The sequence below is a fragment of the Anabrus simplex genome, chromosome 7 (assembly GCF_040414725.1).
Source record: "Anabrus simplex isolate iqAnaSimp1 chromosome 7, ASM4041472v1, whole genome shotgun sequence".
Lineage (NCBI taxonomy): Eukaryota > Metazoa > Arthropoda > Insecta > Orthoptera > Tettigoniidae > Anabrus > Anabrus simplex.
This window is the reverse complement of record NC_090271.1, coordinates 88,005,957-88,033,018: the sequence shown is the minus strand read 5'-3', so window position 1 is coordinate 88,033,018 and position 27,062 is coordinate 88,005,957. Positions and strand designations below refer to the sequence as shown.

The following is a 27,062-nucleotide window of genomic DNA, read 5'->3' as shown; positions in this document are numbered from 1 at the left end:
CACCGAGACTGGAACTCTTTATCAGTTCTTGATTTTGGCTGCAAATGGAAGCCTTTAGGAAATAACAGGTGCCATAAGCTCAGAAGAAGGATATTTGACTGCTTTAGAAATAACAACAGTTCGTATTAAGCAGGCGGCCCATATTTCGTCCCCTTAGCAGATTTGGACTTGTAGAGTTTCAGGAATATTATGGACAAGGCTAGAAATTGGTATACATATATTACTGAATATATTCTCAACTTACGGGCAAATTACAATGAAACTGTTATCACATAATGTAGTCAATATTTGGTATAAACATAAACACTGCAAAAATTATACTACCAAAAATGTGTTCGTAATTTCGTCCCCCACCAAATTTATGAAAAGTACAATTAATTTTAATATATTTTTTTTCCTTTCTAACCTTACCAAACACTTTTCCTATACTGAATTACCTGAAGGCCATTTATGAAAAGTTTTTCTCGGTATTCTTTTTAATATAGTCTTCCAGCGTTACTCATGGGATGTTCAAAGCTTTAATTGAACGTTTGTAACCCTTTGTCTTGTCCTTCACTGCCTTAATAGCCTTTTTCATAGCCTCCTTTTCTCAGTGCTTGTGTTTTCCCCATCTGAAAATAATAATACACTTCGTAAATAACACATAAAATGAAGGGGGACGAAATTACGAACATTCCCTGATTTATTGCAATGGCCTTTACAGTAACTCACGCCAACCCACTCATTGTAGCGATTACACGCCAGGAACTACACCACTCCACTGAAATACAGTCCAGTATGTCATACACATATTAATGCTCACTCTAGGAATAACAGGATCTTAATTTGAATGCTGCGCTAACTGAGCTCAGCATGAAAAATGAATCCTCCTTGTACATGGAAACTAAACTTTGTGCACACGACCAACTCTCAAAATAAGACTGCGGGACAAGGCTACGCGTGTGCGTGGGGGACGAAATTAGGGGCGGGGACGGAATTCGGCCCTTCCTATAAAATAACCTGTACATTAACTGAAGGTTCAGTTAAAAGAGTGGACATTGCAGTCATCGATAGGAAATCCAACAAAGGCGCCATTTAACTGAGATGAAAAGCACTCCAACGAGGTTGATACAGAAAAGAACAGGCAGTACGAGCCTTGACTTCGTGACTTTGGACATAGGTATACAATTCATAACTGGGAAGTTATTGGTGTGTTGTTTGGTGCTCGTCGCAGAACAGAAATTTCTCTGTGAAAATTTTCAAATGGTTTTAACTCCCTGCTAATGTTCCGACGGAAATGTCAACTGTAATTTTGAGAGCTTCACTCCAAATTGTAAAAAAAAACAAAAAAAACTATAACTTAAAGTAATAATAAGAATAATACAATAATAAATATTGAAACTGTATCTAAATTTATAATGAAAATTAATAAATGTATCGTAATATCTACTAGAGGACCCACCCTGCTCCACAGCATTCATTATAAATAGGTCAGATAACTCGTCTTGATATACCTGCCGTAGTCTTATTGTTTTGCCTGCACTTTTCAATGGTTTTATGAACATTTACGGTATGCGTTATGGTATGCGGCAGTTCGTAGTCAGAATTCATCCATACTTGCGCATCATGCCACCTGTTTGGTAAAAATCTATCCATATATTCTTTTTTTCCTGCAGTTCTTAATGTAAAGCTTGGTGTTGTGTCGTAGAAGGCAATGGTATTTTAAATCGCAGTTGTTCTGTATAGAACGGTTGTGTTGTTAGCTCATAGGTTACTCTCGAAGGAGCGTTTTGGCCAGGCAGAGAATGTTTTTAAGATACAGTACATGTCCTTCACTATTTCTAGTGTAGCTAGGTTATCCTTTGATAGGTGTTACCAGATAATTTCTAAGGCGTATGTCATGATGGGGTCTGTTTGTACTTAGACTTTTTCTCTTAGCTGCATGTAAGATATTAGGAACTCTCTGCCATCTATTGAATATGTTTGGAAGCTGGGAAAGTTTAGATAATCACAGAGTATCTAGCAGGGAATATAATTCTTCCGTGATCAGAGGAAGTGTATACTCTCTGGCTTGACAGGTAGTAACCGAACATGGCTGCGTGCTATGACATAACTAAGGATGAAAATCACATATAACGGAATATTATTGGAAGTCTTAGTCGCCTAACAACCCAATAAGCACAGAATGTATTCTCTAACACCGCCTGCAATTACTGCAGTGATCATTTAATGATTTAATTGTATGATTAATCAAAGTTGGCTGAACGTAGAGACGTATCACTGTCTCATGATTCACCGGTCGATAATTTTGGACAAAATAAAACAAAAATGAAGCAAATCGCCCCAGGAGAACGGATGGACGGATTTGCCAAAGCTTGTTTTAATAAACTCTTTTAATATATAGTCTTCATAGAATTCACTATTAGGGCAGCTATCCATTTCTGTCTCGAAATATCTGATGAAGGGTTATTCATAAATCTGTGAAAACAACAAATTGACGGGGCTCTAATCACAAGACCTGAATAATAATAATAATAATAATAATAATAATAATAATAAAAATAATAATAATAATAATAATAATAATAATAATAATAATAATAATAATTTAAAGAGTCATCAGTCCATAGACTGGTTCGATGCAGCTTTCAATGCCACCCTATCCTGTGATAACTTTTCCATTTCTACATAAGTGATGCACCCAACCTACATCTGATCTAATCTGCTTGTCATATCCATACCTTGGTCTACCCCTACCGTTCTTACCCCCTAAACTTCCCTCTAAAACCAACTGAACAAGTCCTGGGTGTCTATCCCTTCTTCTCGTCAAATGTAGCCACAACGACCTCCTCTCTCCAATTAGATTCAATATGGCTTCATTCATGATTCCATCTATCCATCTCACCTTCAGGTTTTTCTGTAACACCACATTTCAAAAGCTTCTATTCTCTTTCTTTCTGAGCTAGTTATCGTCCATGTTTCACTTCCTATATCAATGTTCGAAGTGAGCTAATTTCTTTTCTTAAAAAAGGCCTTCTTTGCTTGTGCTAGCCTGCATATTATGTCCACCTTACTTCTATCATCGTTAGTTATTTTACTATCCAAGTTGCAATAATGATAATGAATAATAATAATAATAATAATAATAATAATAATAAATACCACTGACCCAACCTGGACAATGAGGACGAAGTACGGTGACATCAAAAGAGCTACATTGCATCCGGGAGATAGTAGGTTCGAATCCCACTATCGGCAGCCCTGAAAATGGTTTTCCGTGGTTTCCCATTTTCACACCAGGCAAATGCTGGGGCTGTACCTTAATTAAGGCCACGGCCGCTTCCTTCCAACTCCCAGGCCTTTCCTATCCCATCGTCGCCATATGACCTATCTGTGTCGGTGCGACGTAAAGCCCATAGCAAAAAAAAAAAAAAAAAAGAGCTACAACATTCAAGTACCTAGGAGAGATTTTGACTCCAAACATGAATGAGAAAGCAGCAATTCAAGGACGTGCAAGAAAGATGGAAACTGCGTTTAGATTATGCCAGAACACCTACAAATCTAAATCACTCTCCTACCAGGCCAAATTCAAGCACTACATCACGGTAGTCAAATCTGAATGTTTATACGCAGATTTGGAAAAGAAAGAAATGAGATTCCTTAGAAAGATTCTTGGACCCATGAAATCATCAGACAAGTTTACGTTTCGCATGAGACCAAACCGAGAACTATACCAACAATTTGAAAACATCACCACCACAATGAAAAGGAGGAGATTGACGTTCTACGGACATATTAAAAGAATGGGATCGGAGAGACTCGCCAACAGGATCCTCACCTTCCAGGAGAACAGGAAGACACAAGTCCCACGGGTAAAAGAAGTCCACCGAGATTTAGAAAAATGTGGGATCACGGCAGAAGGTATAACAAACAGAAAAATCTTCAGGCAGAGAGTTGCGGAGTTGAAGGACCTAGATGATGAGAAAATGTGGAAGAATAGAGTATTCTCGGCAGAAGAACGAGCACGAGCAAGCCAACGGATGAAGAAATATTGGCGAAAGAGGAAGGAGAAAGAACTTGAGAAAGCAATGGAAGTTGCGTAATCGCAGCCCGTAGAAGGCTGAAACGAAAAGAAGAAAAAGAATAATGTTGTTACAGGTGCATTCTTTACCGTGTTTTGCGACCGGATACCCTTCCTGATGCTAACCCGATGTGAAGGGATGTAATCACTATCACGTGTTTTTGTAGTGGTTGATAGGGTGGTGTGTCGTGCTGTTTGAATACGAAGACATAGGTATTGAGAAAAAGGAAGACATCCAGCCTTCAAACAAGAGGAATTTCCTAGATGTGGCTAGACTCCTCGACCCAGCCAGGAATCCAATCCGACAACCTCTGAACTAAAAGCCCTGACGCTGATCATTCAGCCAAGGAGCCAGGTAATAAGCTAATGATGACAGTAATGTAATACAGAGGTCCTATACTCAGCGGAATTCTTCATAATGAATAGGAAATAACTTATGGAAAAACAGGAATTAAAGGAAGAAATAAACTGAGAAAAATAATGGGTCAGTTCAAAGAGGACGGTGAACAGAGATGATGCAACCACGAAGTACTGTATACTCAAAGTGAAAACGGACACAGTTCCATAAAAGAAGATTTTAAGTGGTCAAATGACGTGAGTGAGCCTTCCCCAAACACTTCCACCGACAAAGTCGTTAATTATGTTATTGATTCTTACGTCCCACTAACAACTTACGGTTTACGGAGATACCGAGGTGCCGGAATTTTGTCCCGCAGGCGTTTTTTTACATGCCAGTAAATCTACCGACACGTGGCTGACGTATTTGAGCACCTTCAAATACCACCGGACTGAGCCAGGATCGAACGTGCTAAGTTGGGGTCAGAATGGCTTAAACTTTTTCACCATTAATCATCCTTAATTTGTTAAAAAATAAACCGTAATGATAAGAAAATTAAGAAATAAACTGAGAAAAATAATGGGTCAGTTCAAAGAGGACGGTGAACAGAGATGATGCAACCACGAAGTACTGTATATTCAAAGTGAAAACGGACACAGTTCCATAAAAGAAGATTTTAAGTGGTCAAATGACGTGAGTGAGCCTTCCCCAAACACTTCCACCGACAAAGTCGTTAATTATGTTATTGATTCTTACGTCCCACTAACAACTTACGGTGCGTGCTAAAAATCCAAGGCAGATCCCTGAACAGATAATTTGAACAATTTTAAAGTTTGTACAGAATTTGGTTTCTTTATGTACTTATTTTCTGATAATTTTTTTGTTATTTTGGCCCCATTGCAGTGTGAATTCCCTATACTACATCCTAGTCAGACTGCCTCCAAAACTGGTTCTGCTCTATATCAACAGTCACGTAAAACTTCATCACGCAAACCACTACTGTAACACAGAGTTTTGTAATCATTGTATGAGGTGAACTGCCAAAGTTTAAGGGAGTTGTAAAATTCCTGTGCTTCCAGTCCAGTAACGTTAAATTGGTGTCAAGCATACTTCCAACATCTTAATATATAGTCCCTCTGAATTATTGCTTGCCTTTGAAAGAAGTTGGGCTTTAGAAATGGGTTAGAATTTAATTGAAAGGAACCGATCTGTGCAGTATTTTTATTTCTGGCTAAGTTCTCCGGAAATAAATTAATTCATTTCAGTTTGTGTAAAGCAGAAGCAGATCGTTTGTAGTTGTTCTCACCAAATCTTCGTTGCCATTAGTTAGTGAGGAAGGTTGCTTGCCAGTCGGCGACTGTCGCCCCATAACTCCCTCCGCGGCCGTCTTTGTGCAGCGCTGCGTCTCGCTCCATCGCACTGTCACCGTGCCGTGGCCGCTCCGACGCCTCGCGACGCATCGCTAATGAGCAGACAGAAGGCGTCGCCGGAATTAGCCTATCCATCTCTCAGGTCCGCGGTTCATCTCTAGAGGGTCTATATTTCACTGAAGTGGTCAAGAGCCCACGTTCTTCCTCTGACCAGAGTAATTATTTAAATCGTGCAATTTGTGCTCTAATTGAGAAATTTCTTTCAAGATTTTGTCCTTCGATGGTAGCTCTTCCTGTTGATAAGTCGTAGAGTTCTGGTCTCCGAATCTCAAGATTGCGAGTTCAAACGTGGAAAAGGTAGTCGTATTTTCGAAGGCTAAAAATATATCCAAGAGTGTACGTTAGTGTTTGCCCGACAAAATTAATTAAAACAGCCATAAATACGTTTCTATGCGATCTGGTAGAGCAAAACGGGACGTCGAAATTGACAAGCGGGCAGCGTGAATGAGGGAAAGTCAAATTAGTACCCACAACACCATAATAATAACAATCATCATCATATTATTATTAATAATCATAATATTAATAATAGTAATAATGCTGAAAACAGGTGGTGAGAAAATGTCTTACACAATTCAAGAAATCATACAGAATATTTGGAATACTGAGAAAAATTAAGAAGATTGGAAGTGTGCACTAAGTCACCAACTCCACAAGAAAGGGGATAAATAAGATATAAACAATTGTAGAGGGATTTCTTTACTATGAGTCTTCTACAAAATTTTCTCTAAAGCCCTACCGAATAGATTAGATAAACAAACCGACGACCTCATTGGAAAATATCAGGCAGGGTCTCGGATAGGAAGACCATGCCCAGAACAAATTTTAAACCTAAAAAACGATTTTACAAATTCGTAAAACTACAGTAAAACAAACAATAATTACCTTTGTTGATTTCAAGAAAGCTTATGATTCAATAGACCGACAGACCCTGTTCAACATACTTGAGGAATTTCAAGTCGACAGTTAAACAAGGGAATTGATCAAGCAAACTCTAACAGGCACAACAGCAAAAGTTAAACTTTTAGGAGAAATTTCAAAGCCATTCGAAATTACAACAGGGCTCGGACAAGGCGATGGATTATCATCACTACTATTCAATATAGTTGTGGAGAAAGTGGTTCGAGAATGGAAAAATGAAACAAAAGGGATCAATAATGGTAGACTTCTCAAAAACAAAACTCACCTCGATTGCCTCTCCTTTGCAGATGACTAGGCAATCCTCTCCAACAACAAGCAAGAAGCACTCCACTCCGTATAAAATATTCATGAAATCGTGGCAAGAACAGGTCTGCAAATTTCATATGAAAAGACAAATTATATGGAAGTTAAAAAATCAGGATTTAACAACCATCCTCTAAGCACTAGATATGGAAAAATCTCCCAAGTAGATAAATTCAAATACCTAGGTGAAATTATACAACCAAACGGAAAACAATCAGCAAGCAAAGAAAGAATTACAAAATTACAAAAAGCCTACAAAATTGTCTAGAGCAGATACAACAAAAAATCTGTATCCCAAAACGCAAAATTATAACACTTCAGTACAGTTGTCAAACCAGAAGTCCTTTATGCATCAGAAACTCTGATAATTGGTGGCAGATAACAAATAAAAAACATCGAAAAACAAGAGAGAAAAATTCTCAGGAAAATTCTAGGATCTAAATGCGAAAGTGGCATTTGGATGGAAAGAAAATCACAGGAAATCTATCAAGTAACAGAAAAGATCACAGACACCATTAGAAAAAGAAGATTAAAATTATATGGTCAACTGATCAGGATGGATAACAATAGGCTAACAAAGAAAGTACTAAATCTCGCAGTACCTATAAAAAATCACAACTGGCTTACAGAAATAAACTAATACTTTCAGGAAGTTGGTATAGATGATGAAATAATGCAAGACAGAAAAAAATTCAGAAATCCCATAAACAAAACAAATTTTCTAATAAAGCAAAAATACAAGCTGCAGGATGGACGGAAGAACGCAGCGAAGGAATGAAGAGATTTAGGGAAGACAAGAAGAAAAGTGTTCGCCCTGTGGTGTAGTGGTTAGCGTGATTAGCTGCCACCCCGGATGCCCGGGTTCGATTCCCGGCTCTGCCAAGAAATTTTAAATGGTACGAGGGCTGGAACGGGTCCACTCAGCCTCAGGAGGTTAACTGAGTAGAAGTGGGTTCAATTCCCACCTCAGACATCCTGGAAGAGGTTTTCCGTGGTTTCCCACTAGTTCTCCAGGAAAATGCCGGGATGGTACCTAACTTAAGGCCAAGGCCGCTTCCTTCCATCTTCCTTGCCTGTCCCTTCCTACCTTCCCATCCCTCTACAAAACCCCTGTTCAGCATAGCAGGTGAGGCCGCCTGGGCGAGGTACTGGACATCCTCCCCAGTTTTATCCCCCGGCCCAATGTCTCACGCTCCAGGACACTGCCCTTGAGGCGGCAGAGGTGGGAACCCTCGCTGAGTCCGAGGGAAGAAAACCAATCCGGGGGTTAAACAGAATAAGAAAGAAAGAAAGAAAGAAAGAAAGAAAGAAAGAAAGAAGAAAAGTTGTGCTAAATAAGTTCACAGGCGCTCCCTATTTGGGCCTCACGAATCAAAATAATAATAATAAGTCGCTGGGCAAAGGAAACCTCGTAACTCCTTAGGAGTAAAGTTTACAGAACAAGTCCAAAACTGCGTGGTCAGCAATGGCCGATGACCTGTTCCTGCCATTTTCAATGTTCAATGATAGCCCAATTATTCGACCATTGGAGTCTTCTGTCAAGCAGAGCAACAAGCCTTCAGAAGGCAGATGGAGGAAAACTGTTTTCTTGTCAGTGGAAGTACGAGGTTTCAATTGCCTAACAACGAATAATAGGCCTAATATAAACCTTCATGATAGACCCTTTTCCTTTCAGCTTTCAGTCTGCAAGCCACTGTGAATTTACTAATCGCCGCCACAATCATCTATTTTATTAAATTTTTATTTTTTGCTAGTTGCTTTACGTCGCACCGTCACAGATAGGTCTTAATGAAGACGATGGGATAGGAAAAACCTAAAAGTTGGAAGGAAGCGGCCGTGGCCTTAATTAAGGTACAGCCCAGCATTTGCCTGATGTGAAAATGGGAAACCGCGGAAAACCATCTTCAGGGCTGCCGACAGTGGGATTCGAACCCACTATCTCCCGGATGCAAGCTTACTGCCGCGCGCTCCTAACCGCACGGCCAACTCGCCCCTCTATTTGTATCTAGTTAAGTGGGCTCGTTTAGTTGTATATATCTCTTATCTTTAAATAATTAGAAACTGAGTCTAACCATCTTCGTCTTGGTCTCCCTCTACTCTTCTTACGCTCCATAACAGAGTCCATTATTCTCTTAGGTAACCTCTCCTCCTCCATTCGCCATTATTATTATTATTATTATTATTATTATTATTATTATTACAATAAACGTCGAATAGAGATGTTAGAGTGTGACCATTTCGAGGGAGGTTTTGATAGGTTTACTTGACTTAGACCAGGATAGCTTGGTACTGACTTAGTATGTTATTCTGTGTCGCTCAAGCGATAGACTGACGACTTTCTGTGCTCAAGTTGGCGGACTTGACCCCGGCTTAGTCCGGTGGTAGCCTACTTGAAGGCACTCAGTTACGTCAGCCTGGTGTCGTTAGATTTGCAGGCACGTAAAAGAACTCCTCCGAAACAACATTCGGGCACCACGGCGTCTCCGAAAGCAGTAAACTTAGTGAAACGTAAAGGAAATGATATTATTCAAAGTCATCTCCGTACAGGCCATGCAGGCCCTTGGAGGGGTGGAAGGTAAAGGCTTCCACCATCCGTAACCTCGGCACTTGATAGGGTAGAGTGGTTAGCTCTACCCCCGGCCACCTTTTCCCCCAGGAATTAACCTGGTACTCATTTTTGGTGTAGGCTGAGTGAACCTCAGAGCCATGTGCACCTCCCAAAGTGAAAATTTCGTTTCTTAAGTTTTCGACTTCCTGGCAGGGAATCGAAACCACGTCCTTTCGGGTGAACCGAGCACGCCTTTACCGCCTCGGTCAGGCAGCCCCTAAAACAAATGATATTATTATTATTAATATGCTATTGTATTTCAAAATCCTTGAAATTTACTATGAAATACATCTGTGTTATAACCTACGGACTGCAGTGAGAATGTAGAAGAGGAAGTCGATACTAGTACGTTTTTGCTCAGAAATTCTTGACTCACTTGCTGTTATTTCTAGATGAAATCATTATTTTGCATCTGTCTCTTGACACAAGTCATAGTAAAATTTAGCTTCCACCGAAAACTCATTCTCATGTGTGTTGTGACGGATTGAAGGTGTTGAGGTATGTGTGGTAAGCCTGCTGAGTAATGACATTCAGGGAACAAATACTGCATATGAATATTACGGAAGGCTTTGCTTATAGGTCAGTCGTACTACAATAGCATTTCCTGGCACAGTGAGGAAAGCAATGACAAACTATCACTCATCACGCCTCACTACAGCGCTACCATAGTTTCTTTTTATAGTTTTCCTTCAACACATAACTATTGGTGGTGCTAATTGAAAATCCAACCAGCCTCTGACAAGTGAGCTGAAGTTCTCACTGACGACAGACAGATAGTATTCGGGAGGTAGTAGGATCGAACCCCACTGTCGGCAGCCCTGAAAATGGTTTTCCGTGGTTTCCTATTTTCACACCAGGCAAATGCTGGGACTGTACATTAATTAAGGCCACGGCCGCTTCGTTCCCACTCCTAGCCCTTTCCTGTCCCATCGTCGCCGTAAGACCTATCTGTGTCGGTGCGACGTAAAACAACTAGCTAGACATACAGATATACTGTATACTATTTGTAAAATAAATTTTTCCCATTATTGGTAAACTGAGGCATAAATAAACCACACCAACCCAAACTCACTGCTCAACCCGGAGGCTTACAGATTACGAGGTGTCACATGGTCAGCGCGACGAGTCCTCTCGGCCGTTATTCTTAGCTCCCTTCACCGTCAGATAACTACCCAACTGTAATCGTAGGCTGAGTGGACCTCAAACCACCTCCCCCAAATACACACTGTATCCCCTGACTGTCGTAAGAGGCGACTAAAAGGGCGATGAAGCACTCTCAATTTGGGAGCGAGGGTTGGCGTGCACGGTTCCCCTAGCTGAGCCTGGCATTTCTTCCATTTACTTGTGCAGGCCCCTCCCTTTCATCCTTCCGAGCCGACCTCTCTTGATCGACCCTTGTTATTTCCCGACCCCGACGGTGCGAGACGTAGGGAGTATTTCATTTTCACGCCCTTCGTGGTCCTTGTCTTTCTTTGACCGATACCTTCATTTTTCGAAGTATGGGATCCCTTCCACTTTCCCCTCTGGTTAATGTTAATAGAAGATGGTAATCCTCCACACCACCTCAAACCACACCTCAGAACCAGGTAAAAGTCCCTGTTCTAACTGGGAATAAAATCCGAGGCCTCCGGGTAATAGGCAGGAGCGCTACCCCTAGAGAACAGGGCTGGCTATTACGCATAAATGCTTTCGATTATTTTTCCTTCAGTCAATGAGTTACAGTCATTCCTGAAATTCAAGGACCACGGAGAGATAGAGGGCAATGCATAGAGTGCTGTCCGTTGTCCATACTCACCTGACTGTAGAACTCATCGTGCGTATCATGTATCCGCTATTCATCACAAGATCTCGCAACAAGACAGCGACAAGCGAACACCCAGGGTGGGCCAATTACTGACGACATGCAGGGGGTTGCACACATGTGCCACTTCTGGTTACCATACCGGCTCTGGAATGTGGGGAATTCCCCTCCTCCTACACATGTCACCTCCTCCCCTTCACGTCCTGTCTCATTTAAAAACTATTATTTATGTTTGTTTTGGCCTAAGGCGCGAAATCTTCTTTCTGTCTTCCTTTCTTTTCTTTTTATTTCCTTCGTTCTAGGCTCCTTTCCGTGAAGAGGCAGCCCCAAGGAGTGAAACACGAGAAGAATGATGTGTGTGACAAGAGGATGTAACAGTCGCATTGGAAAGAACACGATGAAGCGACGAAAGCGAGGTGGAGGACCAAAAAAAATCATATAAAACGAAAGAAAAGAAACAAAAAACTTACAATGAAGATGAAGAAGGATATTTTAGTTTGAAGATGATTTCCTCTGAATATGGTTATAAGATATAGGACAAATTATACCTTTTAAAGAGATATCGACAAGATAATCTTTTTTTCTAGTTGTTTTACGTCGCACCGACACAGATAGGTCTTACGGCGACGATAGGACAGGAAAGGGCTAGGAGTGGGAAGGAAGTGGTCGTGGCCTTAATTATGGTACAGCCCCAGCATTTACCTGGTGTGAAAATGGGAAACCACGGAAAACCATTTTCAGGGCTGCCGACAGTGGGGTTCGAACCTACTATCTCCCGAATACTGGATACTGGCCGCACTTAAGCGACTGCAGCTACCGAGCTCGGTGAGAGATAATCTTATGCGAGCCTGGATACAATAAGTCATTTGTTCGAACTTCGACTTCGACAACTCATCTCCTTGTGAGCGTTGTTTGTTCAGAATCGAATGATAGATAAATTCATGGCCAGTACTGGTAATATTCACCAAGAAATATAAATTAGCACTAGATTACAGCAAACATTTCACAAAAAAGAAGTACACTTCAACTGAGGAGTGCCGGATCAAAAGGCGCTATTTCCACTCCAAGGAAGTTGTGCAAAACCTCAAGGAAACGTGTAATAAAAGACACATGGAACATAGCTATAATCGGGTATGGTACTACTTTTAGAGGATTCTTTCTGGTCTCGATTACTCATGACATTAGATAGAATTCAACTACTGTAATGCATGTGGACGAAATAATAAAAATAAATTTGAAGTGGCAACTGTAAATTGTTCGTATATTTCTGTCACAACTGCATTTTATTCGTACACTCTCCTGTCTTTGCTGTCACAGTGGGAGTTCTCCCCACGCCCTCCAAACCCACAGTTCCTACAACCTACGCACGCTGCTCGAGTTTTCTGTTGTCTTGACCTACGCAACAATACTGTCAGCTAGAAGACATATTTAAATTAAGGACTGTTTAAAAAAATTTCTTTTTCAGGTGTGACAGAATGTAGATACTTAAACAACCTGCATTCATATTTTGCCATAGATGTTAAATTTACGTAAAAATATACCTTGTTTTAAAATCTTGTTTCTAAAAATGTGTTGGTGTAATGAACGGCATCCGATGTTTCAAATTTTTAACAGTTATCAGCTTAATTTATTAGTACGCCATGCTTGCAAAATCAGATCCTGTCCTTCCAAATGCATAAACACCCATTTTTTCTGCGCTGAGTGACATCAGAACTATATAAAAGGAATAGAATGGGAGTTGAACTTCTTCTTAACCCTCAAGCACACGCGCCAGATCCTTAGGACCCAGACACACGCGTGGGGGTGCTTTTCACCCCACATATCATTGTATTGTAAAATATGAATCAATGTATTAATTGGAGATTTTAAGGTGGATTATGTAAGAACGACTCTTTCTGCGTGCGGCCAGTATCCAGTAATCGGGAGATAGTGGGTTCGAACCCCACTGTCGGCAGCCCTGAAGATGGTTTTCCGTGGTTCCCCATTTTCACACCAGGCAAATGCTGGGGCTGTACCTTAATTAAGGCCACGGCCGATTCCTTCCCATTCCTAGGCCTTTCGTATCCCATCGTCGCTATAAGACATATCTGTGTCGGTGCGACGTAAAGCAAATAGCAAAAAAAAAAAAAAAAAAAAACCTCTTTTTGCGGGGATCCAGCCAAAAACGTACAAGAGCGGGGAGAGCACAGAAAAGTTATTTGTACATTTCACTAGGAAATAAAATGACCTGGGGTGCGATTCCACCCCATACGCGTATGTTTGAGGGTTAATTCACTTTTAGTTAATACCTCCCTGAAGGTGTGAGACGAAGACTCTATATCCTGTAACATCACGGATCTCAATATATGTGTGACTTCAGGAAGGTATGGACAAATTCTTCTGAGGAGTTAAAAACATATAATCAATTATAGTTAAAAAAAATATATATATATAACAACATTTTTACGAAGAGAATACAAATACGTTCGGTTTTAACATCTGGAGTAAAAAAAATATTTTCAGGTAAAGTGTAGCGACATTCTGGTTTGCTTGTAGGGATACGACCCAAAAGGAATAGGCAACACTGCCAGTGCCCCTCATAACGCAAAATAGTAGAAATGAGGAGGGAAAGTAAAATTACAACACTTAACAGACTTGACTAAAGTGCCCATTTCAACAAGTGATCCTAATCTAATCTTTCTACTTTCACAGATAACAAAACTGAAGATAGACAGCAATCCATTCGCCAAAGGATTTAGAGATTCATCTCGGCTCACAGAATTTGAAAGGTGAGTTATATTATTATTATTATTATTATTATTATTATTATTATTATTATTATTATTATTATTATTATGTCCGGCCCCGTGGCTAAATGGTTAGCGTGCTGGCCTTTGGTCACAGGGGTCCCGGGTTCGATTCCCAGCAGAGTCGGGAATTTTAACCATCATTGGTTAATTTCCCTGGCACGGGGGCTGGGTGTAGCCTATGTGTTGTCTTCATTATCATTTCATCCTCATCACGACACGCAGGATGCCTATGGGCGTCAAATCAAAAGACCTGCACCGGGCGAGCCGAACCCGTCCTGGGAACTCCCGGCACTTAAAGCGATACGCCATTTCCTTTTTACATTATTATTATTATAATAATATTTAATAATGTATTTATTGATATTAAACTTTGTACAGATTATCCTAGGCAGTTTAGATCACTGGAGATACCCTGGCTCATTTTTATTTAGCCGTCGTTTCAAAACTGGATGACCTTCCTGACACACGTGAATTTTCGGATGAAATTTCCAACCCGGAATCGACTAGAATTCGAACCTCTACCATCTGAGTGGAAAGTCATCAACTAAGTCACTAGATAATTTGTTTGACATTCGCCCATATGTTATTATTAGTTCAGTTATTTGGCTGAATGTTCAACGTACTCTCCTTCAGTTCAGAAGGTTGGATTCCCGGCCGAGTTGAGGCTTTCAACTGCATAAGGTTAATTCCTCTGACTCGAAGACTGGGTGTTTGGGTCTTATCCAACACACTCCTCTCCAAACACACAACACAACACAACACACCACACTACCAACCTTTAGCTAGATAGCAAAGCAAAATCACCTCCGTACAGGCCATGAAGGCCCTTGGAGGAGTGGAACGTAAAGGCTTCCACCATTGTTAACCTCGCCACGTGATGGGGTAGAGTGGTTAGCTCTACGCCCGGCCGCCTTTGCCCACAGGAATTAACCTGGTACTCATTTTTGGTGTAGGCTGAGTGAACCTCAGGGCCATATGCACCCCCGGAAGTGGAAATCTCGTATCTTAAATTTTACGACTTCCTGACGAGGATTCGAACCCACGTCCTTCTGGGCGAACCTAGCACGTCTTTATCGCATCGGCCAGGCAGCCCCTCTTTAGCTAGATAGTTTGGTAAATTTTGAATTCAGTGTTCTATAATTATGGTTCTTTCTGGTTATACGGAGTAGGGCCCCGTCTAGAAAGTCAAGAATAACGGCCGCAATGATTCGTCGTGGCGACCACAACTCACCTCGTTATCTGCAGGCCTTTGGGCTGAGCAGACCTGTTGTACCACGGGGTTTGCTTGTACAGAAGGTCGTTCAGGATGCCTTGTGACGATGTTTGAAGGGTAATTATCTTATGAACGATAACGATCATCCTCGATTGAAAGCCAGAATTTCTACCTATAGCCCGACAACGTGATTTCCATTGCGGCAGACATTTTAGCAGAGCTAGCATGTCTGCCTTATCCCATTCCTCCTGACTTTCTTTCCAGAGGCCATTCACAATGCGTGGACGTCTATTTCCTAAGGCCCTTTTTAGGAGTCCAAATGCGCAGAAGACCATGGGGACCCATCAGGTGCTTTCACCGGAATATCAGTAAACGGAATTGCACGGATTCCAGTTTCCATCTCCATTCTGTCTAAGAACAGACGAGTCAAATGAGAGGTGTGGCTGGATGCTTCATCTTGATGTACCCATACCTGATTTTTAACCCTCCTATACGGTACTGGGATATCTGTGTTGTAAATGGGCGTTAAAATTCCCTAATGATAGTATGTAGAGTTCACCTTCCCATTATTAGCGACACGGCGAATGATTAACTTGCCGTTGTAGCAGTAGGCTTATCCAGCGATAATCCTGCAACCCTTTGGAAAACTTTCCTGGCATTCTTTATACAATGTTTGACTTTTTTGTCTCTAGGGCATTAGTAAATAGAGCGGGTTTTGTTACAGTCACTAAGGTACACATATGCTTTGTCTAATGTCCCCACAATTTTCGATCTGACCCCTGCCAGATAGTCTCATGCAGCTTTCTTGCGTTAGTGCGACGAAGCCGATTTATGCGCACAGTTTCATCCATCAAGTTCATTCCTAACTAAGCCTTTATCTCCTCATTCCGAGTACCCTCTTTCCATTTTTTCCACCTGTTTGTACCAGCAATCATTCTCGCTACTTTCATGTCCGTTATTTTTAACTTATGAATAAGATATCCTGAGTCCACCCAGCTTTCGCTCCCGTAAAGCAAAGGTGGTCTCAAAACAGACCGATATAAAGATAGGTTCGTCCGGGAGCTGACTGCCTTCTTACAGAATGCTGTTGATCGCAATTGCGAGCTCGCTGCATTGGCTTTACTGCATCTTGATTCAATCTCACTATATTACCATCTTGGGAGAACGCACATCCTAAATAATTGAAATTATCTACCTGTTTCAGTTTTGTATCACTAATCTGACATTCAGTTCTCATGGATTAGTTACCTACTGACATCTATTTAATCATCGAAAGGCTAATATTCACACCATACTTATTGCACCTATTTTCAAGTTCCCGGACACTAGACTGCAGGCTTTCGGCACGATCTGCCATTAAGACCAAGTTGTCAGCATAGGATAGACTGCTTACTACAATTCCACCTAACTGAATCCCTCCCTGCCACTTTATAACTTTCAGCAGATGATCCATGTAAAATGCGATCAACAATGGTGAAAGATTACAACCTTGTCTAACCCCTGTAAGTACCCTGAACCAATAACTCATTCTGACATCAATTCTCACTGCAGCCCAATTGTCAACATAAATGCCTTTGATTGATTTTAATAATCCACCCTTAATCCCATAGTTCCCCAGTATGGCGAACATGTTTTCTCATATGCTTTCTCAAGATCTACGAAACAAAAGCATAACTGCCTGTTCCTCTCGTAGCTTTTTTCAATCACCCGGTGCATACTGAAAATCTGATCCTGGCAGCCCCTCTGTGGTCTGAAACCACACTAGTTTTCATTCAACTTCCTCTCAACCACCGATCACACCCTCCCATCCAAGATGCCGGTGAATACCTTGCCTGGTGTACTAATCAATGAAATAACACTATAGTAGTTGCAATCCTTCCTGTCACATAGAACCCCTTCAACGTGTCATCAGATGGCAACTGACCCTTTCTCGGGTTCCGTTAAGTTGCTAATACTGAAAGAAACATTTTGTCAGTTCTTAGAGGGAGGTCCGTTTATTGCCACCACCACCGGAGAAGGGAGTAGGGGGTATGGTTGCTATGGATACGAGGGCGGACCCACTGCGGTTGCCAAGGGGATAAGCTTGCTGGCCGCCTCGTGTTGCTTGAAGTAGCCAAATCTCTCACTTCAGAGTTGTGTACAAAAGCACACAGTGGTCTGAACGAACCAACAAGTGAGCCGCAAGCGAGGGGAAGGAGAAAGGAATGCAACAATGTGGCAACGCCGTGCAATGGCACGTGGAGTGCTCCTCCCTCCAGCCTGTCAGAATGCTACTTTCAATATTACGGGTACAGTGTCATATGTGAGATTCGATAAAGAAAATTAATGTTTTCTTTTGATGTTCAGACTCAGTCTATCTATCTGCTGTTCCAAATATGGAATCGAGGATTAATTACCATTGGTACTCTCCGTGCCCTTATCAGTACTCAGTTCACATCCTCTGCCACGTTCCACTTACATTATTGCTCATTAGGTAGGGAAGTCACTCAACTAGATAATTATCGCTCTGAAGAAGGAATGCTCCGGACACTCCATACCTGATAATAACACCCCGTTACAGCTTAGTGTCCATCAAATTGGAAGCGTAATTGAATTCTTAACCCCGGCACTTCCTTCCTTTAAGGGAAGCATGAAAAGTCCGTATTGTCAGTGTTAGGTTTATCAAATTCATATCTCTCCTTCTAACTAATCAAGAAAACGAAAGGAAAATTTTAAATTATATGAAATCGTTTCTTGTGAATTTTCTTGAAGACATTGCAAATACAAAGCGAGGTATGAAAATTTGACAATAGTAATGTCATTTTCAATCAGTTTTTATATTGGCATTATTAGAGCTATGGATAAGTGGTAAAAAATTCACTTTCATAGCTGAAACAGTTCCTGGGACGACGGGAATGGATTTGAGCGGCTCAGACGTTAGAAGCTTCGGCCTTCTAAGCCCAACTTCATAGGTACAATTCCGGCTCAGTACGGTAGTACTTGAATGTGTTGAAATACGTCAGCCTCGTGTCGGAAGATTTATTGGCACGTTGAAGAACTCTTGTGGGAAAAAATTCAGGTACCTCGAAGTCTGCGAAAAATACAATAGATTTTTATATTGAGTCCTCAGTTCGGGGCTAGTTGGAATCTCAACAGATCAACTGTCAAAAGTAGCCTAGATGTCACTGAAGCGGCGTACTAGGGAACTGAAGAGTGAAATAGTTTCCCGTTGCTTTCCTCACTGGGCCAAAAGGTGCTGTTACATATCAATCTGTGAAGCTCACTGAAATGTAAGCACTGACCGACCTTACGAGCAACATCTTCACACCATTCATCAACATGACTGCATAAGGAATAGCATTTCTAGCACCACTCATACCTCAGTCACTTGCATATCGTCAAAGCCAAGGTTGAGACAGAGAAAAAAACAACGAAATAACAAACTTGATCCAGCCCACACCAGGAGACGCAGTGGACAGTCTGCACACTGTATCTCACCAGAGATGGATCTGGGCAGATAATAGTTGTTCGTGGGACGTAAAATCAGTTAGGCCTATATTAATCGATAATATGGAGAACTCTTTCAAACATGTAGTTTCTGAGATATCATAGTAACAGTTCTAGCCCTTAAGGCAAGCAACTCAGTGTTCAAAACATCCTGGGGATATGAGCTACGAATCTTAGGTAAATAATAATGATGATGATGATGATGATGATGCTTGTTGTTTTAAGGGGCCTAACATCGAAGGTCATCGGCCCTTAGGTAAATAAAGTATAATAAAGTATGAGAATATATTCCTGTTTTATTCCTAAAAATTACAAACCTTTTCTTAATCATCTTTATACGGTCGATTAGATTAGCAGTTTGCCTTTTTCTACCACTACGAGCGCTAATGCGGGTCAATGCATTGTTTTAGCACCACTACGAGCGCTAATGTGAGACAATGTATTGTTTTACGTAAGCACCGCTAAGAGCGCTAATGTGAGGAAATGCATTGTTTTACTTAAGCACCACTACGAGCGCTATTGTGAGGCAATGCATTGTTTTACTTAAGCACCACTACGAGCGCTAATGCGGGTCAATGCATTCTTTTACATAAGCACCACTACGAGCGCTAATGCGGGTCAATGCATTGTTTTACTTAAGCACCACTACGAGCGCTTATGTGAGGCAATGCATTGTTTTACGTAAGCACAACTACGAGCGCAAATGTGAGGCATTGCATTGTTTTACGTAAGCACCACTATGAGCGCTAATGCGGGTCAATGTATTGTTTTACTTAAGCACCACTACGAGCGCTAATGTGAGGCAATGCATTGTTTTACTTAAGCACCACTACGAGCGCTAATGTGAGGCAATGCATTGTTTTACGTAAGTACCACTACGAGCGCTAATATGAGTCAATGCAGAGTTTCACTTTAGCACCAATACGAGCGCTAATGTGAGGCAATGCATTGTTTTACGTAAGCACCACTACGAGCGCTAATGCGGGTCAATGCATTGTTTTACTTAAGCACCACTACGAGCGCTAATGTGAGGCAATGTATTGTTTTACTTAAGCACCATTACGAGTGCTAATGTGAGGCAATGCATTGTTTTACGTAAGCACCGCTACGAGAGCTAATGTGAGGCAATGCATTGTTTTACTTAAGCACCACTACGAGCGCTAATGTGAGGCCATGCATTGTTTTACTTAAGCACCATTACGAGCGCTAATGTGAGGCAATGCATTGTTTTACGTAAGCACCACTACGAGCGCTAATGTGAGGCAATGCATTGTTTTACTTAAGCACCACTACGGAGCGCTAATGTGAGGCAACGCACTGTTTTACGTAAGCACCACTACGAGTGCTAATGTGAGGCAATGCATTGTTTTACTTAAGCACCACTACGAGCGCTAATGTGAGTCAATGCAGAGTTTCACCCAAGCCCTTATAACTACAATAGGTGTGGATATTTTTCAAAAAATCAAAAATGCCTGAGGGTATTCAGCCAAGGAACACATTACGGAAATAATTATGTAAACAAGTTAATTTGGCTAGGATTTGAATAAAAAATAAAACGAGTTATGGAACGAGCCATTTTAGACTGTCTTTCCGGAACAGCATTTCGTCCGGGAGTGATTTTATAAATTCGTTTGTTTAGTTTGGTAGAGCTATCCATGGCACACAATTTTATTTGAAACCTATCCCGACCCTTTAGCCCTTAAATTTCTATTTAATTTTACGTTTTTCATAGTATGGGGAGCACCGGGCGAGTTGGCCGTGCGGTTTAGGGGCGCGCAGTTCTGATCTTGCATCCGGGAGATAGTGGGTTCGAATCTCACTGTCGGCTGCCCTGAAGAGGGTTTCCCATTTTCACACCATGCAAATGCTGGATCTGTACCTTCATTAAGGTCACGGCCGCTTCCTTCCAACTTCTGGTCCTTTCCTATCCCATAGTCACCGTAAGGCCTATCTGTGTCGGTGCGATTTAAAACCAGTTGCAAAATAACGTATGGGGACCCTATTTTGTCTGCTACGATGTTATAAACATTAAAGTTATCAAAATAAAAATACACTTATAAAGGAAGAAAACTTAAAACCCTGCAGTAGTGTCATGCAGAAGCAGTCTCTTACTTCTTCTATTGGATCCTGCTTCATGTGTCATATTTCTTGCTGTAATCTTTGCCCTAGTTACTCGCTGTTTATCTAGTTCCTGTAGTAATGTCTCTGTATTCCAAACAGTCGTAATTTCAAGAAGTTTTCGAGCTTCTATTATGTCTGCATTGCCTTCATTGATAGCATCATTCACTCCAAGCTACAGAGTTTACAGGTCATATTTGAAAACATGAAGGAATCGCAATCCAAGGAGAGGAAATCAATGCTCTTAGATTTGCCGATGATATTGTTACTGTATTTTATCTGAGTCTTCAGAAAATATGGAGAAATTGCTGAAGGGTATAAACACAGTCTTGGAGAAGGAGTATAAGATTAAAGTAAATAAATCGGAAACAAATGTAATGCAGTTGAATGAAGTCAGGTGAAATATTACAGTAGGAAATTAAGTCTTAAAAAAGCAGATGAATATTGTGACTTGGGTAGTAGCATAACTAAATACGAAAGAAGTACAGTAAGGAGGCCTCTCTTAAGGAAATAAAATTGCTCCCTCGAATATTGATATCCCCCCACCCCATGGCACTACAGCCCTTGAAGGACCTTCGCCTGCCAAGCGACCACTGCTCAGCCCGAAAGCCTGCAGATTTCGAGGTGTCGTGTGGTCAGCACGGCGAATCCTCTCGGCCGTTATTCTTGACTTTCTAGACCGGGGCCGCTATCTCACCGTCAGACAGCTCCTCAATTCTAATCATGTGGGCTGAGTGGACCTCGAACCAGCCCTCAGGTTCAGGTAAAAATCCCTGACCTGGCCGGGAATCGAACCCGGGTCCTCCGGGTAAGAGGCAGACACGCTACCCCTACACAACGGGGCCGGCTTCGAATATTGATATACGAATTAGAAATGTTTCGAAGACCTTCATCTGGAACGTACCGTTGTATGGAATTTAAACATGAACAATAACCAGTTCAGAAAGAAGGATAAGCTTTTGGAATGTGGTATTACAAAATAATGCTTAAGCTGAGATAGATAGATCTAATCATAATGAAGTCGGTTTTCCGTGGTTTTCTATTTCCACACCACATTCAGGGCTGCTGACAGAGGGTGTCGAAACCACTGTAAAATGCAAAGTATTATTTAATCATAAGAAATAAAGAATGCATTTTTCCAACAACACCACATTTCATATTCCCCTTAACACCTAGGTCTACACTTTCACGGCGGTCTGTGGGTGTCCTCCTTCTCCAGCGAACAAAAGACCTACTGTTTTACCACTTTTGGTTCGCATTCTGAAGGCGTGTTTATGGAAACCTTACTTCTGGATTGATGTTCTACATAAATCTCAGTTCATTGTTATGATAATCTCAGCAGAGGATATAGAGTTACATCTTACAGCTTGCAGGATCACACTTACATGTATCCTCACGGAGAAATATATTACCTCCATATTTCTATCGAAATGAATTAGTTAAAGAGGACGCTAAGTCATTGTCATACATCACACAAAAGACAAGACTTCCTTTAAGTACGAGATACAACTCCACGCTCTTGAATTCTAGAATTATCACTCGCGGAGTGTTTCAAAAGTACACTCTGCTTTGTGTGATGATGATGATGATAATAATAATAATAATAATAATAATAATAATAATAATAATAATAATAATAATAATAATAATAATAAGTATGGACACAGACAAATAGTTGAATTCAATGAAAACAGGCTTAAAGCCAAAACAGACACTATGAAATGGATTGGGGAAATCAAAATCTATCGGAAAGAGGCAGGAATTACACCAGCAAATGTCCAAAATTCACAAATGGCAAGCTGACCAAGAGTGAAAACCAAAGAAGAAGACTGGAACAACTTGGTCTCAAGATAGGAAGGAAGCCCACATTAAAAGAATGAAAGAAATATGGGCAAAAATCAAGGCAAAATCACGTTTTCAAATTCTTTGCGTAGTCCTAATGGGATTATTCGCCAATAATAATAATAATAATAATAATAATAATAATAATAATAATAATAATAATAATAATAATACCAGGCAAGGTGTTCTCACACATTTTATAAAGGAGAGTACGATCAATGGTGGAGAAATATATGAAAGTCTGTGTGGTTACAATCCCCACAATGTAGATTTTTGCTTATGTTTCATAGATCTACGAAAGGCTTATGATAGAGAACAAAGATAAAATATGTTGGCATTTTGAGTGATTTTGGGATCAGATGTAGATTGTTACAGGCAGTCAAGGTATTTACGTTGACAGTCAGGCTGAAAGGTATAAAATGGCAGGGAGGGATTCAGCTAGGCGGAAGCGTAGTAAGCAGATTGACGTATGCTGTTCAAGTGATCCTAACAGCACGGTGTGCTGAAAGCTTGCAAGCTAATATATTGAACTCTGAAAGGAGAAGTAGCGCAAATGATAAGAAAAACTGAATTTTAAAACTTATAATCTGTGTCAAATGCGGTCGCTTATATAAAATAAACATATTTAGTATTAGGGCAAGTGATATTACATGGAGAGAAATTTTCCTCTGACCACAACACATTGGGTATGGTAACGCACACAAAACAATATAATGAACAGTAAACACAAAGCATTATATACATAATTACAAAATGTACGCATTATAATAGCGAAAACAGTCATGTAAGAACAATGGTTCAAAGAGTTAGATCTAAATTCTCTTGCCAACGTATGGCCTCAGTAGAAGCCACCACAAAGTCCTGGATGGATCCAACGAATACCCTACCAGCACATTCGGTGACAATATGGTCGATAATCTGCTTCACTGCACCACAGTCATAGGCTGGGAAGATCTCATACCCCACTTAAACATCACAGTTCCGCATCTCCCATTGTTAGTACGGACTCTGTTGAGGGCTACCAATGTCTTGCGGGGCAAATCAAAGCCAGCTGGAAGATTCTTATAATTGAACAATGTCTGCCAATGAGTGGGAGCTACGCTGTTCCACTGTTGTTGCCAATCAGATTTTGGATTGAAATTCCTCTTAAACAAGTTCCTGTGCTGTTTGAATAGGAGGAGATCTTGATTTGAGGCGGCTGAATCTGACGTTTACATCTTCATGGATGGGGAGATCAGGATTGGTCAATATCCTGTTGAATTCTCTAACCAAGTTACTCAGTCTTATAATTCTAGGAGGTTCTATGTGCCTGAGCACCGGCAACCAGAAAAGAGGAGTAGATTTTACTGTGCCACTTATGACATGTATTGTTTCATTCAGGACCGTGTCCATCTTTTCAGCATGAGAGCTGTTAATCCAAACTGAAGAACAGTACTCAGTTGTGGAAAGCACCTGCGCCATAGCTGAAGTACGCAAAGTAGATGCAGAAGCTCCCCATGTGGAGCCAGCAGGTTTATGGATGATTTTCTTGCGTGTCCTTAATTTGGCGGCTAGGTTTGTTAGATATTCCCTGTACGATAGCGTTCGGTCGAGAGTAACTCTAAGGTATTTTGGGTTGGCGTTGTGAGGGAGAAGACCTCCATTATGTGACACTTTCAAGGTGATATTCGCTTTTCGGTTATTTAAATGGAAGAAGCAGGTTTCCGTTTCACTAGGACTTGGTGGGCGGTAAAACGCGATTACATAGTAGACGCTTGGTTGGACGCTTCCCATTTGGTACAGGTTATAATGTGATATCAGTTGGGGATAAAAAGAGGAGGAGTACGAAACTGGAACTGAGGTATCAGGTACTTAGAATGAGTATTATACCAGGATGGTAGTAGGCCCATAGTAACTGATTTATAATAAGGGTGTTGCGAAATTAATGCAGTTGGCTTGCAGTTGGCAACTGTAAGAGAGAAGTGAGCTGTCTTTGCTCTATATTCAGACGTACTTGCTGTATGGAAGTGAAGCAGTTTAGACTCAGTAGGCCTATATGTTATGGAATAAGGGCAGATGTCGTAGTTAGACGTATATTGATACAAACGGATTACGAGTGACAACGACGTACTCACAGTGACGAAACGAAGACTACGTTAGGAACACATTCGACGAACGAATGTCAGTGGCAAGTCATGTGAAACGAATTGTGGACGATAGGTTATTATTATTATTATTATTATGTTATTGTCTTACGTCCCACTGACTACTGTTGACGGTTTTCGGAGAGGCCGATGCACCGGAAAATTGTCCCTCAGGAGTTCATTTACGTGCCAGTAAATCTACCGACACGAGGTTGACGTACTTGACCACCTAGACTGAGTCAGAATCGAATCTGCCAAGTTAGGGTCAGAAGTCTAGCGCCTCAGCCGTCTGAGCCACTCAGCCCGGCGATGATAGGTTATCTAGGAGAATAGTGTACTCGGTCTTGGAGGGAAGGAAAGGAGAAGGAAACCAGTGATACGATGTTTATTTTAATGGTTAGTTATACGAGGTGTGAACTAACGAGGCCATAGAGCCAGTTGTAAATACCTCCCATAACGCACGAATATTGGTCGAAGCAAGGTCTCTTTCGAGGCCATTTCAGATGCGCTCAAAATGATTGAGATCTGGTGACTTTGATGGCCAGGCAAGTATCCTCATATCCTTGTTCATCGTACCAATCGGCTACGACTCAGGGGTGATGAGCTGGTGCATTGTTTTTCTACAGGTATTATGTCTTCTTCATGGTGCTGGAGCTGAACAGCAGGTTCCCGGATCGTTCACCAATAAGGGGCATGGAAAATGTACCGGGGGTCCCATTTCACCTCTCGTGAAAGATCCCCGTACTATTATATTCACCTGGGCTACCACATTGTCATTTCAGTAAAACAAAACTACGTCTAATTGCTCATCAGTGCATGTACAATATTTATTTACTTATTTATTTATATATATATTTATTTATTTATTTATTTATTTATTTATTTATTTATTTATTTATTTATTTATTTATTTATTTATTTATTTATTTATTTATTTATTTATTTATTTTTGAGATATACTGGATTATTTAATCATCATATTTATGGGAACTGAAATATTTTGTGCAGCAAAAATGCTATGTTAACTGAGACAAATTTAATGTAAAAACGATGGTATTGCTATTTGTTTATATTATAAATAATGTTGTTTCCTCTGTGCATGTTGATAGGGTGAGTGAGTTAGCTGATAATGTGGTCAGATGGTTTGTTCACAGGGAGACGATGGAGTCCATGCTGGCAGAGCAACACTATCTGCGATCTCCCCTTCGGCCCTTCACCGACATGGACACACACAACAATAACCTGACCCTGGAGGAGAAGGCACTGCTTGCAGCTAGGTCGCAGTTGTTCCTGCGCGCCGCGGCGGCCGCTGCAGGTCCTTATGGTCCGCTCATGGGACCCATGTGTTCCTTGTATGGTGCTGCTGCTGGTCCCGGAGGTGGAGGGAGCCCTGTTCCTCCAGGAGTTCTCTGGAGTCAATGGGCTTGTTTGGGGCCATCTCTGCTGCACGCTCAGCACTTGGCTGCTGCAGCCGCCAGTTCTTCCCACTCTCAGGCGTCGTCGACACCACCAGCGTTGCCTCGACCACTCTACCCGCCTCAATTGTCGGCAGCGGGACTTGCGCAACATCGTTTTTCACCTTACGGATCACCTGCCACCTCAGCCGCCATCCGGCGGACACTGTCACCAGTATCCTCTCCTGATAGTCTACAAGACGCTTCAGAATTGTCATCCCATAGCCCAGCGCTCACGTAGGGGCATCAGCAAAGCCTGGAACGGACAAAAAGTGACTAACGAATATAACATTGTTGAAATCAGTCCCCTAACGATGAAATTTAAAACTGAAAAGTAAGCTATCTAGAGGACACAAATGACCTCATATCACCAAAGATTGTTAGCGGAGGAATGACCAACAATGTAAACTCTTCAAAGAACTATCAACTTTTGTTGTTAGCTCACGAAATGAACGACTAAAGTAATTATAAAGATGAGAAAAGAGAAAACACCTGTATTTAAAAATCATTCAATGATAGAACTAGAGACCGACTTACCTGGCAATAAATTATCGGTCCAAAGAGCACATTATTTTTA

General features: G+C 41.1%; 1 protein-coding gene across 1 annotated transcript in view; it reads left to right on the top strand.

Annotated features, from left to right (window-relative positions):
- The window catches only part of LOC136876921 (T-box transcription factor TBX20), a 343,057-nt gene extending 316,331 nt beyond the window's left edge, over nt 1–26,726 (top strand). The window contains exons 5-6 of the mRNA XM_067150676.2: nt 14,152–14,228; nt 26,186–26,726. Coding sequence (XP_067006777.2) covers nt 14,152–14,228; nt 26,186–26,726 — 618 coding nt within the window. The remainder of the gene's footprint in view (nt 1–14,151; nt 14,229–26,185) is intronic.
- The last annotated feature ends 336 nt before the right edge of the window (nt 26,727–27,062 follow it).